A 16,773-nucleotide genomic window follows, 5' to 3' on the forward strand; every position below is an offset into this window, starting at 1 on the left:
CTAACTTAGCAATCATATCAGACCCCAGGCGAGGCTCCTACAGCACAGAGGTCCTACCGTGGGTGGGCGGGGCGGCTGGGGACCTCGGGTGACAGGTGCCCCTCTGCTCCAGTGCTGGGAGAATGCAGTGGGGGAAGAGTTGTACAAGCTGAGCATCTTCAACTTCCTCCTCACGGTGGCCTTTGCCTTCTTTGTCAGCCTGCCTAGGAGGTGAGCCCTGGCGACACCGTGGGGGGAATGGCAGGTGGGGGGAGGGGGGACCTGGGCATTTCTGGGGACAGCCGGTGGCCACAGCCTAGGGTGAGCAGTTCTTCCCATGAACCTCCTCGTGAGTGAGTGTGTGATGGGCAGTGGTCACGGCTAAGACGGGCACCCGGACCCCCCCCAGGCTGCTGGTGGAGCGGTTCTCAGGCCCCTTCTGGGTCTGGCTGGACCGGGAAGAGTTCCTGGTGCCCAAGAATGTCCTGGACATTGTGGCGGGGCAGACGGTCACCTGGATGGGCCTTTTCTACTGTCCCCTGCTGCCCCTGGTCAACAGCGTCTTCATCTTCCTCACCTTCTACATCAAGAAGGTGAGGGCTCGGGGCGGGGGGTGGCTGGGAGGGGGCCCGAGGTGCACCAGGTGGGTGCCTTGAGCCCCCGTCAGCGGCACAGGGCTCCTGTCCCGCTTCTGTCCGGCCCCCCAGTGACGCTGCCCTGGGCCTCAGGCTCCTCGCCAGCCACAAACTGGCTGACACCCTCCCCACGTGCTGTTGCCTGTCCCCAGTACACCCTCATGAGGAACTCCAAGGCCTCTCCCCGGCGATTCCGAGCCTCCAGCTCCACCTTCTTCTTCCAGCTGGTGCTCATCCTGGGCCTGCTCCTGGCTGTCGTGCCCCTGGGCTATGTGGTCAGCAGGTGAGGGCAGCAGAGGTGCCCGAGGCTGGGGGGTGGGGGCAGGCAGCTCCTCCTTGCCCAGGGCCCTGACGCCAGCCCCACCCTGGCTCTCTCTCCCAGCATCCACTCCTCCTGGGACTGCGGCCTCTTCGCCAACTACGCGGCCCCGTGGCAGGTGGTCCCAGAGCTGGTGGCCCTCCGGCTCCCGGCAGCTGGCCAGCGTGCCCTCCACTACCTGGGCTCCCACGCCTTCAGCTTCCCTTTCCTCATCCTGCTCAGGTGCCTCTCATGGCCACGAGGAGACACACCCGGGAGGGTGTCCTTCCTTCGATGAGTACCCCAGGCAGCCTCATGGGATCTGAGAGCCAGACAGGGAGAGCCAGGGAGGCAGGTCCCAGAGGACAGAGCACGGGCCCAAAGGCAGGTAGCCCTGGGCAGCCTGCTCCAGTCCTCAGCTGTAACGCACGTACCTTGTGTGACCACTGGGGACACAGTGCCACATGCAGACACACTAAAAACCTGCAGTTGAGATATTCTTAGGGCCCTTTAGAGGGGAGGGGCTGCCAGTGGGAAGAAGGACCAGAGAGATTAAGGAGTCTGCTGAGAGAGCATTCAGACACTGGGGTCGGAGTAGAGGAAGTAAGGGAGGCGCCTGCCATCCAGCGATAGTTGACCTTGGATTCCTGTCTGTCCAAAGCCTTGTCCTGACCGTCTGCGTCTCCCAGTCCCAGGCCAATGCTAGGGCCATCCAGCGGATCCGGAAGCAACTGGTGTGGGTGAGTGTCCGCTGGTCTAGGGTTGGGGTCAGATCTCGTCCCGGAGTGTGGCCTCAGGCCGGGAGCCAAATGACAGGACTATGGATGGCTTTAGGCTTGGGAACGCGGGATTCATAGAATGTGGCTCAGGGTTGAGGGAGAGGCGGGACCCTAGCGGGGCGTGGCTTCTTTCCGGGTGCTGTACTGTTGGGGCGTGGTCTCTGGTTCAGCTGGGGCGGGCCCTGACCGGACGTGGTCTCGTCGTGGGGCGTGGCCTCTGGTTGGGACGGGGGGGCTGGGTGGGGCCTGGCAAGGGCCGCCTGACTGCGATTTCCGAGCTCCTCTGGCTGGCTCCGGGGAGGGGACGCCGCTCGTAACCGGCCGCTCGCTCCCCCCACGCCCGCAGCAAGTGCAGGAAAAGTGGCACTTGGTGGAGGACCTGTCGCGGCTGTTACCGGAACCGGGCTCTGGCGACTCTGTGGGGCCCGAGTCCCTTCACTTCCGAGCTTCGCGCCCGCGATCCTTCTGCCCTGGATTCCCGTGCCCGGGCTCCCCGGGCCCCAGGACCAGTAGGCCCGGACCTTGCCTCGAGGATCCCGCTGGGCTCTTCGGTGACCGGAGCCCCGCACGTAGATTCCGCTTTCCCAGCGGCTCAGAGCTGTAGCATCGACCCCTGCCTCGGCCCCCAGAACCTCCCCAGGGCTCGACCCACCTCCCCTACCAGAGTCCCCCTGGCTCCTCCCCCTGCCGGACCCGCTGCCAGGCTCAGTGGGCCCTCCAGCAGGACGCAGGAGAGTCCCCAGGCAGCAGGAAGAAAATATGGTAACTTGTATTTATATTTTTAGTCGGTTCCTGTAAAGTTTCTATTTTTGTTGGATGTTTTATAATATACATAATATATTACTACAGTAAGAGGATGCAATTCATAAATGCACATCCCCCGGAAGTGCTCGGAAAGTGTTTCCTGTGGGAAGCGCCATGACACCTAGGGGAAGGGCAAGATCTGGCCGCAGCTCAGTTGACCTGCTCTAAGGGCTGCCGTGCCTAGTGCATATTGCTGCCCCCCGGCACACACCCCCGCAGCCAGCCTCCTGCTATTCCTTCTCCATCTGTGAGGCACTGAGACCCACAAGTGACGCAGGAGTCACCAGGCAGCACAGCTGAGATTTGAACTCGGGCCCCAGAGCCACGCTACACCAGCCTGGTGCGTTCCAGACCCCGACCTGGGCCGAGGCTTCCAGGCCCATGACCAGCCTCTCCCTGGCAGGATTCCTCATGGTCTTCTATTCTGACCCAGGACCGCACGTCAACAAAACAGGCCTCCGCAGGAACCCGGAACAGAGGTCCCTTGGCCGTCTCTTCTACAGAACCTGCTCTCTAACTCTCCTCCGTGCCCCCTTAGACTCCTACCCCCATGTTCAGCTGACCTTTAGGAGTGGCGGGGTTGGTGGGGGGAGGCGCCCCACAAGGGCTGTGGGACGGGTATAGACCTGCATCGTGAGACGCACCAAGTGTCAGCCTGGGGAAGTGTTGGAGCCAGTGGGCCACAGAGGCCGCCGGACAGGGATGCCACCCAGGGCCTCCACCCCCACCCCTGCAGTGACTCTCAGCCTCAGAGAACTGGCGCTGCGCCAGGAGTGCTGATGCGCTCAGGGCGGGTACAGCCAGCCGCCAGGCATGGGGACTTTCTAAAGCGGCCGATGACTTTCCCCACAGCCAGGGCTGAGAATTCTGGCCTAAAGAGCTTTCGTGAGGGAGGGCCAGGAGAAACCCCATGACGTGCTTGGAAAACCTCTACTTCCTCCAGGAGCCCGGCACCCGGCAGGAGTCCCAGGCTGGACGCAGCTCCGGCCCGGTGCCCTCGGGCCCGGCCCTCACATGGGCATTGAAGGCTGGCCCAGTTCGGCTCCTCCCTCGCTGCCCTGTCCGTGCCACGTGACCCGTCAGTCCGTCAGCATCTGCAGGGCCCTGTTCCGGGGAAGCACATGGTGCTGTGTGCTCAGTCAGGGGCCGGCCATGGGCCTGTCACAGGTGAAAGTGACATGTTATTAAGGCAGAGTGTGGCCCTGACCCGCAGGGATAGCATCCCGTGGGGGCTGGGCAGAAATGCAGCTGCTCAGGTGCCACCCATCTCCTGAAACAGAAACTCGGGGTGGGACCCAGCGCTGTCTGGTAATGAGCCTCTGGGGGTGATGCTCCTGGCGCAAAGCGGTAGAAAGTTCCACTGAAACACCAGGGTCCTTTCCTTCTCACTTTCTCATGTCTTCAGCAAACATTCAAGTGCCACATCAGGGAGAAGACTGTCAAAGTCTGGTCCCCTTTGCTCGGCCGCAACATGGGGCTCACACACCCTCCTCTGAGGGTTAAATGAGCAATTTCTTATCAAGTGTCCTGATATGTGCCTTGAGTAACTGAGGTTTTATTATTACCCCAACTCCGTCTGGTCTAGGTGACCTGGGTCCGAATGAGCCCCACCCTACACACTGCCCGTGGAGAGAAGCGGCAGAAGAGCCCAGAGAACAGGCTTCCCCTGGAAGCACAGGCGGTCGGTGGGTGCGGGGAGCGGGCTCCCGGTGGGGGCAGGAGAGGTGCCCCACCCGTCCAAGCCTGGGGGCAACGTTTCTCAGGTCCACTCACTGCCTCTCCTCGAACCTGCTCCCCAGATACACAGATGGGAAGGAGGGGGCTTCTCAGGAGCTGCCTGAGCTCAAACCCCAGCCCCTGAGCACAACATGGCGGAAAGGACATGAGCTTCGGAGCCTCCCCGGGACACAGATGTACACTTCTGTCCTTCTGCAGTCAGTGATTCCTTCAGTTCCTTCCCCCAACCATTTCAACAGAGTGAGGACAGACTTTTTGGAAGGGAATTTGGGCTAGGACTCTAAGAGGGAGTGCTCTTGCTCCCCAAATGCAGGGAGGTAGGTGAGGCCACAGGGCACACCCCCAGGGTACGAGACAGGACTCGGCGGGGGGGGGGCAAGTGACAGATGCCGGGTCTGGCTATCCGGGCCCTTCAGCCTTCCTGCTGCTCCCACGGCGCTGGCTCATTTGTTAGACCGGCTCCCAGACCTCACAGGTCCCAGTGGCTTTCCCTGAGGAGGGCCGCGTGTCCCCAGGGGCGGCTGTCCCTGCCTTCCTTGGGTCAGGTGCTCACCCCTGGGCGGTGCAGGGTGTGGGCATGTGGTCAGCCTGTGAAGCTCTGTAAGAGAGAACAGCTCCCACTAGAAGCAAAAGGTTGCCTGGGGGCAGGACATCTTGCCGGAGGAAGGCAGACCAAAGGGGCGTTTCCTGAACAAACTAAATGAAACCTGGCTACAAAGAGCCCCCGCTGGCCCTGCAGCCCCAGGTCTGGCTCAGGAGGGGCCCGGCTGCCACACCTCACCTGCTCCCTCGCTCCGGGCTGCCCTGAGCCCCCTGCCCCGAGCGGCCACCCTCTGATCTGGCCTTAGTGTTCTCGGTTTTCTTGGCTCGCTCCCACCCTTCTCCCCAGATCCAGTGAGCTCTGTTGCAGACTGCTGAAAAGGCCATGCATGCCACCATACGTGACGTGGTTTGGCCCCCTTTTATACTGGTTGGCACTGGTCCCAGGGAATGACCACTGTCCACAGGCATGAGGAAGGACCCTCCCCTCCCCCGCCACTCTGAGCTCAAGGGCAGGGCTTGAGTGTCGTGGCTGCCACACTGCATCACCGTCCCGGGGTACCCAGGGGCCTCATCCAGTCCGAGCTGTAATTTGGGGGCTGAGCCCAATGTCGGCCACCCCACAGGTGCCAACAGGGGGTCGGTAATGAGCCAGTGTGACTTGAGCAGAGATGGCCTCTCCCACCTGCTTCTCTAGCAGGTCCAGCCCACCAGACCCCCTGCCCATAAGTCAGACTTCCCTGGGGGTTTAGGAAGGATTAACAGCCCGTCCTTATGATCCAGATAATTACCCCGTCTCTAAATCAGAAGATTAGCAACCTTGGGGCTTCTGGATGGCTCAGTCCATTAAGTATCAGACTCTTGATTTGGGCCCAGGTCATGATCCCGTGATCCGTGGGTTCTGGCCCTGCATCTTAGGATTCTCACTCATTCTCTCTCTCAAAACAAATAAATAAGCTTAAAAAAAAAAAAAGATTAGCAACCTTAATACTCCTGCCAGGTAACATCTACATATTTCAACATCTACCCACCAAACAGGCTCAGGCCCCTGCAGCTCTGCATTGGCGGCCAAGGGTAAACCCTGGCTTAGCTCCAAAGCCCCGGGCCTACTAATTCCCTGGGGGGGGGGGGGGCGGGTAGCTGCTCCAGGCCCAGCCCTGGTTGCTGAGCCCTTGGGACGCTGCGGTCTCCAGGTTATCTCCCTGCTGCAGGACACCCTGCCGTGGAGGTGGCCCTGTTGAGGGAGTTCTTGGGAGCCTGAGCAGAGGGCCCTCCACCAACAGAAGGAGGAGGCTCCTTCCGCTGCTGTGTGGCCCTGCTGGGTAAGCCACTGGGGACATGGCGGAGGGAGCCCTGCGGGGCCTCGGGGGAGGCGGCTCGGGGTGTGGGAGTGCTAGTGAGCACTGGAGAGGGGCCTAGAGGCACAGGCGCTTCTGGAAGCACAGGGCAGAGAGGGAGAGATGTGAACTCGGGTCTGAGACCAGCCCCTTACGGCACATGTGGCACAGTTCCCGATGGCTGCACCATTCTGGTCCCACTATTTACTCATCCACGAAATGCCTGGTGACACTAAAAGTTGTGGCCTCAAAGGAGATTTTGTGAGTCCTAGGCTTCCCTGTGGCCTCGGCAGGAGGCTCTCTGGATGGTCTCTCCATCCTGGGCTCCCTGCTTATGGCCCTCAGACATTCCCCGAGCCTCCCCCTCCTTACAGCGGCCAGCAGCTTCTCTGTAGAGTCGGAGGTGGGTGAGTAGCCCAACCTGCATGAGGGAGAAAGTGGGCACCGTGGCTGGTGGAGATTGCCGATGGAGAGAGGGTGTTTGGTGGCAGAGAGCTAGACCATTCTGGAAGTTAGCCTCAACCCCTGCGGGGCCATGGAGGGGGCGGGGGGGGGGGGGGGGGGGGGGGGGGGGGGGGGGGGGGGGGGGGGGGGGGACGGAGAGGAGCAGGGTGAGCAGGCCAGTGTGGGACCTGCAGGGGCCGTTGGGCCAGGACAGTGCTGGCTTCCAGCTGGGCTGCAGCAGGGAGAGGGAGCCACGAGCATGTCCCTGGGCAGGTGTGTCCAGCCTTCCTACCCAGGTGCCTGATCTGGACCAGAAGCCCTTCCGGGAGCCCCACAGCTCTGCCAGGTGGGGGTGACGCCAGGGAGGGCTGGGGGCATTCTAGTGGGGCGTCTCTGCTCCGAGGAAGAGGAAGTCCAGACTTCCTCGGAGGAGGTCCGGCCAAGGGAGCCTGACTTACCGAGAGGCAGCCGTGGGCGGCAGGGCCCCCGCTCTCCACCAGGGGGTGCTACAGAGCCAGGGGCGGGGACGATCCTGGCCCCGCCCCCGCGCCTCCTTCCCGCCCTTCTGCTCTCCCCCCTCCAGTCCCCCTGCCCCCCTTTCTAGCCCTGCAACCCTTAAGGTCAAGGTGATGGATCAACTCCTCCTCTCCACCAGGCTGGGGGCTGGTATGCCTCCCTGGCTTGTCTCCACCATTACCTTCCTCGGTCACCGGGTCACAGAATTGGCATCGGCCGCGCTATTTCACCGAAGGGTGGGTCTTGCTTGAAGGCGGCGGAGGCAGAACTATCATTTCCTCATTTGCTTTAAAAACAAACACGTCAGTCGTGGCATTTCTGCTAAAAAGAGACAGCAGTTTGAGGCGGCAGACGTTCGCGTCCCCAGCCCGGGAAGTACCTGGGCAGGGCCGGTCCCCGCCCCCCTCGGCCCCTGACTTCTGCTCAGACTCTTGCCCAACAACCCGTGGTAACCCCGGCTACTCAGCCCCCGGGGACCAGCTGCTAAGTCGTTCATTCGGGCAGCACCGCCCGTCGGAGCACCTTCTTGGTGCGGGGCACCGTTCTAGGACCCAAGATGGGGCCACAGGTGCAGAAAGAAAACAAAAGGTCCCCCGTCCTCACAGAGCTTCCGCAGTCCAGTGGGGTGGGGGTGGGGTGGCACCATGATGGTGAAAATAAGCGATTTCTACAGTGTGCGGGGAGGTGGTAAGTTCTAGAACAGAGCAAGCAGGGAAGAGTGGAAGGGAACAGAGCAGGCAGGGGTTGGGCGGTCAGCATTTACTGAGAGATTGTCGCCCAGAACGGGACCCCCGAGGTGGAGCAGGACCCATCTGCAAGGCCTGAGCACAGCAGGGAGGGGAGAGCTAGGTGGGGAGGGGGGTTAAGTAGTGACAGGGGTGAGGTTTGCATGGAAGACATGGGCCGTTTTCCCCTTGGAGGCTTCTTGAGAAGGGACAGGACGGGAACCACGGGAGAGTCCCCGGGAGCCGCTGGGCTGTTCCCGGGTCCAGGGGAGAGATTTGGTGAAAGTCAGAGCCCCCCGGGGTGCGGGTGGGGGGCTGAAGAGACATATTCTGAGGGTCAGGCCAGCAGCCCTTGCTGAGGATGCAAGGTGCGCTGCCGTGAAAATCAGAGCGGCCGAGGATGTCCCCGAGGGTTTCAGCCTGAGCAGCTCAGAGGACTGGCAGCCTCGAGACAGGATATGGCGCAGCTAAAAACGCTTCGGTGGGAGCAAGATGCTGGGCACAGAGATTGGAAGTGAGGGAACTAAAGAGCCAGGATGCTGGAAAGATTATCTGCATGTATTTTGAAATCCCCCAAAATGAGGGCAAGTGTGGGAACAGGGGGCCAGATCTTCAGGGAATGATGGGTGTTTCTAGGGGACCCCGGAGAGCAGGGCAGAATGTGTCTGAAGACATGAGGGTCGAGGGCGGTGTTTAGGGAGGAAGGAGGGAGAACAGTCTAGAAGTGTCCAGAGGATGTCCACCCCTGTCCTCCCGGGGCAGTGCTGGGGCCACTGTGGGGCCCCAGTATCCGGGACAACAGCTAGCACAGGCCCTGCCTTGGGGAGGGGAGGCGGAGCTGGGGGCCTGGGGGTCGTGTGGGGCCTCCGTGAACACATGACTGTTCTCGTTCAGGGTTGGGGGGGTGATATCTGGTTGAAGCAGGGATTCAAGCTAGATCGGATCCAAGCTAGAGCGTACTCCCCGGAGAGAGAGCGAAGGAGCTTTGGATTGTCCCCCGTCTATTCCTGAAACCTGTCTGGAATTTCCATGTGAGGGTCGAGGTCACTTCATAAGAGCCACATGGCAGGGGTGCTGTATTCCCTGCGGGAGGGGAGGGAGTCGGGGGAGGGCTTGACCGTTTGGAAGACGCAATTCGACCCTCAACAGGTGAGCTACTGGGTCAGATCCCCGGGCCCCACCTGAGGGCTAAGAAATTGGATCTCTGGGCTTGGGACTCAAATCTGCAAGCCTCCGGTTATCACACACACACACACAAGTCTGGAGAGAGATCGGGGTGATCCTGAAGGGCGGCTGAGCGGTGGGGGCTGCAGCAGCTCCTCTCCCATCCCCCGCCCCACCTTACACCCCAGCGGCTTCCTTCTTCCCTTGGCAACAGAAGGAGGCTCCGCCCACTCGGCCCAGCCCGGCTTGGCTCCTCTAACCTCGTTCCCGTGCTCAGACAGGGCGATGAATTCTTAGGCGAATGCCAAAGCGCTCATTACCCTTGGGTTAAATGCACCCACTAACCGATCGGAAGACAAAGGCCATACTGGTCCCAAAAAGTGATCTCCCCGCCCCCGCCCCCTCCCCCTTCCCCCCTCCTCCACAGTTTCATAGCTCACGGGACTCCGGTCTATGAACTTATGTAAATCACGCTTCTATTAATGGCCATCGAAATGGAAACGAAGGCGGCCAGCTTTTCCTTTCAAGTTTTATAGGTCGTTTCCTTCCGTGAAGGGAGCAAAAAAATAGTGTCACCACACTTTGACCCCGGACCCCCGTGGCCCCCTGTGGAGGGAGATTCTTTGGGCCCCGGGGGCACTGGGCAGGGCAGAACTGGCCCTTTGGCCCAAGGATGCATCGATGAAATAACCGGGGGTCAGTGTGCAAAATGGCACCCCGGAGACGAGGCATTCAGCTTTACTTCAAATCAAAGACTGAGTGAAAGCCGGTTTGGAAAGAAAAAAAAAGGTATGAAAATACAGGGCCTCTTGTGCAGCTGAGGGAGGCACAGAGGAGATGTTTGCTGGTGTCTGTGTGGCCCTGGCCAGGGCTGGGAACCTGCTTCGGGAAGGCTGCTGATGACTGTCACAATCACCGCTCCTCAGCCTTGATGCTACTGACCTTGGAACCGGATGGCTCTCTGTTTGGGGGCCTGTCCTGGGCGTTGTAGGGTATTTCGTGTTCTCCACCGACTAGACACCAGGAGCACCCTGTCATTCATGGCGACCAAAAATGTCTCCAGACACAAAGGTCCCCGGAGGCCAAGCCACCTCTGAACCACTGGTCTAGAAAGAACTGTGCTTAGTGGTCAGAAACCGGGACTCCTAGGAAGTGTCCCTGAAGGAAGCACATTCTGGTAGGTTCCAGGGCTCTGGTCCGTGAGCAGTTTTCTGCTGGCAGCATTTTCCAGAGCCGGTGTGCCCAGCAGGGCAAGGGTGGTGCACGAGGTATATATTTAGATTTCCTAAACCCTTTTCTCTATGTCCCCCAAGCACTGCCCCTACACATTTGTTTTTGAGAGAGAGACGGTGCAAGCAGAGGAGGGGCAGAGAAAAAGGGAGACACAGAATCCGAAGCAGGCTCCAGGCTCTGAGCTATCAGCACAGAGCCCGATTTGGGGCTGGAACTCAAAAACCTCAAGATTATGACCTGAGCCGAAGTCGCTCAACCGAATAAGCCCCCCGGGCGCCCCTCCCGCCCACGGTATTCTTGAACAGGCACCATTAACAGGAACAATCCTGCCCGGTGGAAGGCAGCTCTGTTTTGTCCAGTCCAGGCCTGTCTTGGAGAATTCAGTGTGAGCAGCGAGAGGGCCAGTAGGAAGCTCTTAGAAAAGTCTTCTGCATCAAATCGACTCCAGAACTACCCACAGAACAAAGAAGTTACTTCCAAGTTCTAAGTCCTGATGGACAAGTGCCTTCGGGGCCTGGCCGGGCAGGGGGACCGGTCCAGAGTCTTCCAGGGGCTGGGAGCGTCCAGGCTCCTTCTGGAAATCCTGCTTTCCCCAAGTGGCATCTTTCCCTCCGGCTCAGCTCGTCCCTGTGGATCTGGGTCATCCCCTCAACCGCCGCCTTCTGACTGTCCCTTTAAACCAGATGTTGACCCCTCTGGGCGCAGGGCCAGTGTCCCAGGCACCCTGGTGGGTCTGGCCGGAGGCACACGGGCGTTTCCAGTCTCAGGACCCAGTCCAGCATCAGACCTGAGCTCGGGGCCAGCTGATTGGGTGGCTGGTCGGGCTTTGCACCTAACTTGTCTCTCTCTCGGTGAGGAGATTCCCCAGCTCGGGTGCATTCTCAAGGTGCGCGGTTAGGAGATGCCTGACTGCGCATGCGCGCCACGGCTGGCCAGTGAGGCCGTTCAGTGTAAAGGGGTGTTCAGCCAACAAAGAGGAGACGTCTGGTCTCCCCAGGAGGCCTGTCCTGCAGGTTACAGTCGACAAACTTGTTGAATCTAGATGCTGAGTCCAGTGTGAGCTCTCCTGACCTCTGTTCGTTTTTTGAAAAAATTTTTGCTTTTTTTAAATTAATTTTTTAATGTTTACTTATTTTTGAGAGACAGAGCTTGCGTTGGGGAGGGTCAGAGAGAGAGGGAACCACAGAATCCGAAGCAGGCCCCAGGCTCTGAGCTGTCAGCACAGCGCCCAATGCAGGGCTCGAACCCACTGACTGCAACATCATGACCTGAGCCCAAGTCGGCACTCCATCAACTGAGCCCCCAGGCGCCCCTCCTGACCTCTGTTCAAACCTCTCCGTGCTTCCTCCTCATACCCTAATTTCATTTTGTTTTTGTAGTAAAATATTCTGGGTAAAAAGAGTCTAAATCCCAGAGGAAGACTTTTATCCGATAGTGGTTTCCTTCCTGCCTTCCTCCCCCCATCCCTCCCTCCTTTCCTTGCTCCCTCCTCCCTCCCTTTCTCCTTTCCTTCCTTCCTCTCTTTTTCTCTCTCCCTTTCTCCTTCCTTCCCTCCCTCCATCTTTTCCCCCTCTCCTTCCTTCTCCTTTTTAAATTGAGGTGAATTTCACTTAGTGCAAAATTAACCATTTCCAATTGACGATTCACAGCATTTAACGTATCCATTCACGATGTTGTGCAACCCCCACCTAATCTAGTTCCAGACATTTCCGTCGCCCCCAAAGGAAAGCCCCGACACACTAGCGGTCACTTCCATATCCCCCCTCTGCCAGCCCCTGCCAGCCCCCAATCTGCTCTCCGTCTCGGGATTTTCCTATTCCGGACATTTCCCATGCATGGAATCAAACAGATGTTGCCTTTGTGTCTGACTCCTTTCCCGGGGCATAACCGTTTTTAAGACTCGTCTGTGCAGAACGTCACTCCTTCTTGCGGCTGAAGATTAGTCCACGTGTGGCCAGGCCACATGTTCTCTGTCCGTCTACTGATGCACACGTGGGCACCCCACCTTTTGGCTGCTGTGAGTAGACCTGCTGGGAACCTGGGTGCATGTGTACCTGTCAGTGTCCCTGTTTTTTATTCTTTTGGTGTGCTTCCACGCGTGGGCTGGCGAGGTCATATGATTTTGTAATTTTTTAAGGAAAGGAAACACAAAATCAGCAGTTTCTTAAGGTCCTTGATAAATGCTGATCTCTTTCCTTCGGAAATTGTCCCCGAGACCACTGTTGTCTATGAAGTCCCAGGGGGTTTCTCCGGAGGCCGACGGGTCCGCATCACGGTGCCACTCCACCCGCCACTTACTCCCGCCGAGAAGGTGGTGGAGACTCAACACTTGGCCTTCTTCAACTTCAACATCACGCTCAAGTCCAGGCCAGACCTCCTCACCTGCTTCTGCCAGGTGCCCTCCCCCTGGGCCTCGCACTAAGTCAGCACCAAGCTGCAGAGGTGCTGGCAGCTGCGGACCAGTGCTGAGTGCACAGTGGCAGTGGTGGGGGCAGGGGCAGGGTCTGGGGCTAGAAGGCAGGAGGGAGGGGACAGCACAGGTTAGCCACTTCCAAGGTCCCTCGCTTGAAGTCCCTCAGGCCTGGGCTCAGGAGAGTGTAGCTCCTGGCTGGGCCCCAGGGCCCGATCTCCCGGTGGGGCCCTTTGGGGCCGGTGGAAGTGACCAGGGCCTGGGCCTCATCGGTTGATAAAGTAGGCACTTTTTGTGCCTTATCTAGTTGAATCTTCACAACACGGCACTGGAGGGTGGGGGTTGTGGTTCCCCGGAGAGGAAGCTCGTGGCGATTAAGAACATCGCCCCAGGCCACCGAGCTTGCCAGTGGCAAAGGCTGGTCTCAAACCCCACTCGGTCCAGCTCCAAAACGTGTTCTTCCCACGTCTGTCCTGATTTTATTTAAAACATTTTTTTAATGTTTATTTATTAAAAATTTTTTTCTAATGTTTTATTTACTTTTTGAGAGAGAGAAAGACAGCATCAGCAGGGGAGGGGCAGAGAGAGAGGGAAACAGAATCCAAAGCAGGCTCCAGGCTCTGAGCTGTCAGCACAGAGTCCGACGCGGGGCTCGAACCCATGAACTGTGAGATCATGACCTGAGCCAAAGTCGACGCGCAACCGACTGAGCCACCCAGGCGCCCCTTAATGTTTATTTATTTGAGAGAGAAAGAGAACCCCCAAGCAGGCTCCACAATGTCAGCACAGAGCCTGACATGGGGCTTGAACCCACAACCGTGAGGTCAACAGCCGAAATCAAGAGTTGAATGCTCAACCAACTGAGCCACCCAGGCGCCCCACTTCTCCACCCTGAGCTTAACTCCAAGTGTCCTTCCTGGTGGGAGGCACAGGGGGGAGGGGGAAGGGGCTAGGGAATGTTGTCCCCTGTCTCCCCCCTTCCCCCTTAAGGAGCCAGTCTAGTGAAGGAGAGCCTAGGATCTGGAGTCCTAATGGGGTTTAAGTTTCAACACTTAACAGGCTGTGGGTTTTGGGCACATTGCTCAACCTCTCTGGGCCTGGTTGCTTCTTCTGCAAAACAAAAATAATAAGGGCACCTACACCAGCCAGTAAGGTAGAGAGGATTCAGTGGAAGCTTCTAGTAGGTGGTCAGTACACCACCAGGGTGGTGGTTGGCCATTTACAGCATTAGGTTGAAGGCTCCGGGGAATTCTAGAATCCAGATTCTTCTAAGCGACAGTTCTTGTTCTGAGGAAACATGTATTCCAGTAAAAGAGTCAAGACTGAAAGACTATAAATAGGGTTTGCCAGATAACATTTGCACAGGACATATTCATACCGAAAAACTATTCGTTATTTACCTGACATTCACATTTAACTGGGCATCCTATATTTTTATTTGCAAAGCCTGGCAACCCAGAATATACCACATGAAAATAAAACCAAATGTGAAATTGTGTGGTACACACGGCAAGCAGGGTGGAAGCCCAGGCATAAGACAGAGGGAGTAATCCAGAAGGCTGCCTGGAGGAGGCAGCAAGCGCAGTTAGGCCTCCAAGCCCAGTGGGCATTTTGAAACGAGGGAATTTGCTGGCGAGAGAGTGTTAACGGTCACGAGGCCATGCCTTGCTAACCTCCTCCGCCCTATCAGAGCCCATGTCTCGGCTGCAGGCTAACTTGACCTTGCTGGCCGGAAGATCAGGCCCCTGGGGAGAGGTTTCCTGCCAGGTGTCCTCAGGCAGCCCACCCATCACCTCCAGCCTGGTGGGAAGGACCACACGCAGCAGAGACCAAACTACAGCCAACTTGTCCTTCCCTCTTACCCGGATGTCAGCCTGACATCGACGTCCGGTCCAGCCCGGTCCAGCTGGTGTCCCAGGTGAGAGCCCCTTGGCTTCCCAAGGGGCACTGGCACTTCCAGGTCATCAGGAGTTGGGAGAGCCCAGCTCAGCCACCCCCCGCCCTTCGCGGTGAGAAGTGCGGGCAGCCTGGGCGGACCACCAGGAGCCCAGCCGGAGGCATCCGGGAGCGGGTCTGTAGGACAGGCGGCCTCTGGGGCCGGTGAAGGGCCATGTGGCCCACGCATGACCTGCAAACGTTTATTAAGGGCCCTACTGTGTGCCAAGTGTCTGCCGCAGGCTTGGACTTCCGTGCCTTCATCTGACCCTGACTAACACTCTGCGCAGCCCCACGATGGAGTCAGTTGGCCTCTGGGTGGGGCATTCACCTGGATTCCTGATGGGTCTGGGGAGGGACAGCAGGAGCGGGGGCGAGGCTCCTGGGGACCGGGCTGGATCAGGGGGTTCTGTTCTCCATGGAAGTGGGAACGGCTGGCCCTCCGGGATCCCCTCTCTAAGGCACTCCGTTCACTGACTTGTAAAGTGACCCCAGGACCTTTGTGTCGTCTGTCCCCAAACCCCACCTGTCTGGCCTTTGGCAGCAACCACCTCTGCCCCATGAACTCCTCACCTGCCTTGGTCTCTAGCCACTGCCCTCTCCTGATTGTCTGCCTCCCTCCCTGGCCAACCTTTCCAGTGGCCGCTGTCCAGGAGTCCACCCTTCACATTCTCCTCGTCTCATGTCTGTGTCCCTTCCTCCCGTCTCTGTCCTTTCTAGAGGCCAGACTCGCGGGAGAGCCCTGTCACCTCCCTGAGCCTCGGTTTTCCCTTTTATACAATGGGATCTGGAGGCCGGGCTCTCCCTCACCATGTGACCAGGGGCCAGTGCTTGCCCTCTTGGTGATTCAGTGCCTCCGTCTTCATTTAGTGGGGTGACGAGGCCTCACACCCCTTCTCCTGCCCAGGTCACCCATACGCTTAACACCATAAAGTTCCTGGAGGCCTCGGGAGGGGGTGGCTGAGAAGTGTGCTTGCCTAACCTAAAATCTGAACTCCTTTGTCATCAAGGTTGTGACCAGAAGATGCAGGCTCAGCAGAGTCCCCTCAGGAGGGCCCGGGTCTCTGTCCCCTACAGAAGGACCCACCGTTTGAATGAAGAAAAACTCTGTCAGCCCTGACTCTTGGGGGCTGGTGTTCCTTCGAGAACACACATGGTGTCAGTGTGAGGATTTTAGGAGGGGAAGGGCTGTGATGGAAGGGGAGGTCCGGGGGACTCCGCGTGGCCCCTGTCCTCACCCCTCTGCTGCTTGTCACCATCATGCAGGTCTGGGGAAAGGGTGTGGCAGACTGTGAAGAGGCCCAGATGCAACAACCCATCAGGGTCACCTCCTCCCCTCCCCAGTTCCCCTCTTCCCTGGTGTGGCACCCCATCTCCTGGTGGCCTGTTTCTCCCGCCCCACCCACTCACCTGGGGGGCCTCTGAGCACCCCGCTGGCCAGCACCCCCTTATTAAGCCTTACCTGTAACTAGCAAAAAGTGTCTGGAATTTTCCACTTCCGGTCAGCCTGTGACCCCTAGGGAATGCACCCCCACCCCACCCCACTCAGCCTTCCTGGGGAGGGGGGGCAGTGCGGGGGTGAGGACCGGATTAAACTCTGCCCTCTGCCTGTCACCCTGGAAACTTTGTTTCTGCCTGCATACCGTCTTGGGCATGGAAGTCTGAAGTCACACACCCTTGGGGCCTGGCTCAGCCCGGAAGATTTGGGGAGAGGGTCCTCGGTGCCACCCCAGGTTTAGCTCCAGAGAGGAGCAAAGAGCGACAGGCCAGTCAAGGAGCGCGTCCAGGCTGCGGCCTGGGGTTTGGGATGGAACGGGGAGAGAAGTGGGGGTGCTTATGAGCCTGGGTCCTGGGCAGGTGAGGCCCAGACAGGCATCTACCTGGCGGGCTTCTTGGAGAAGGCGGGAGCAGGGGGTAAAGTGTGGGTGGGGCAGAGGGGCGGGCCTCCTCGCCTCCGTCTCTTCTTGAGGACTCCCTGGCCCCTCTCTGGGAGCAAGGGGACACGGCCCCCGCCACGAGGTGGACTGAACGGTTGTTTGTCCGCCGCCAGAACGCAAGCAAGTCCAGCCCACGGAGCGTCCGGGCCGCTCTGCTCGCTGTTGGCTGCGGACCGAATTTTGTCCTCGGTCCCTGGGGCGGCGCTGGCCACGCCCCTGGGGCGGGGCCGGGCCGGGGCGGGGCTGTGGCTGGGAGCTAGGCTGGCGGCGGCGGCGGCGGCGGCGGAGACGGAGGCGACA

General features: G+C 59.1%; 2 protein-coding genes across 2 annotated transcripts in view; both read left to right on the plus strand.

Annotated features, from left to right (window-relative positions):
• Window positions 1-2,577, plus strand: part of TMC8 (transmembrane channel like 8) — a 9,415-nt gene extending 6,838 nt beyond the window's left edge. Inside the window, 6 exon segments of the mRNA XM_029926737.1 lie at window positions 49-210; window positions 389-572; window positions 767-897; window positions 997-1,155; window positions 1,574-1,652; window positions 2,038-2,577. Of these exon segments, the coding sequence (XP_029782597.1) occupies window positions 49-210; window positions 389-572; window positions 767-897; window positions 997-1,155; window positions 1,574-1,652; window positions 2,038-2,295 (973 nt within the window). The 3' untranslated portion in view covers window positions 2,296-2,577.
• A 9,583-nt stretch (window positions 2,578-12,160) lies between these two features.
• SYNGR2 (synaptogyrin 2) overlaps window positions 12,161-16,773 on the plus strand; it is a 7,475-nt gene continuing 2,862 nt past the window's right edge. The window contains exon 1 of the mRNA XM_029928084.1: window positions 12,161-12,208. Within this exon, the coding sequence (XP_029783944.1) occupies window positions 12,176-12,208 (33 nt within the window). The 5' untranslated portion in view covers window positions 12,161-12,175. The remainder of the gene's footprint in view (window positions 12,209-16,773) is intronic.

Source organism: Suricata suricatta, chromosome 17 (genome assembly GCF_006229205.1).
Source record: "Suricata suricatta isolate VVHF042 chromosome 17, meerkat_22Aug2017_6uvM2_HiC, whole genome shotgun sequence".
Taxonomy (NCBI): Eukaryota; Metazoa; Chordata; class Mammalia; order Carnivora; family Herpestidae; genus Suricata; species Suricata suricatta.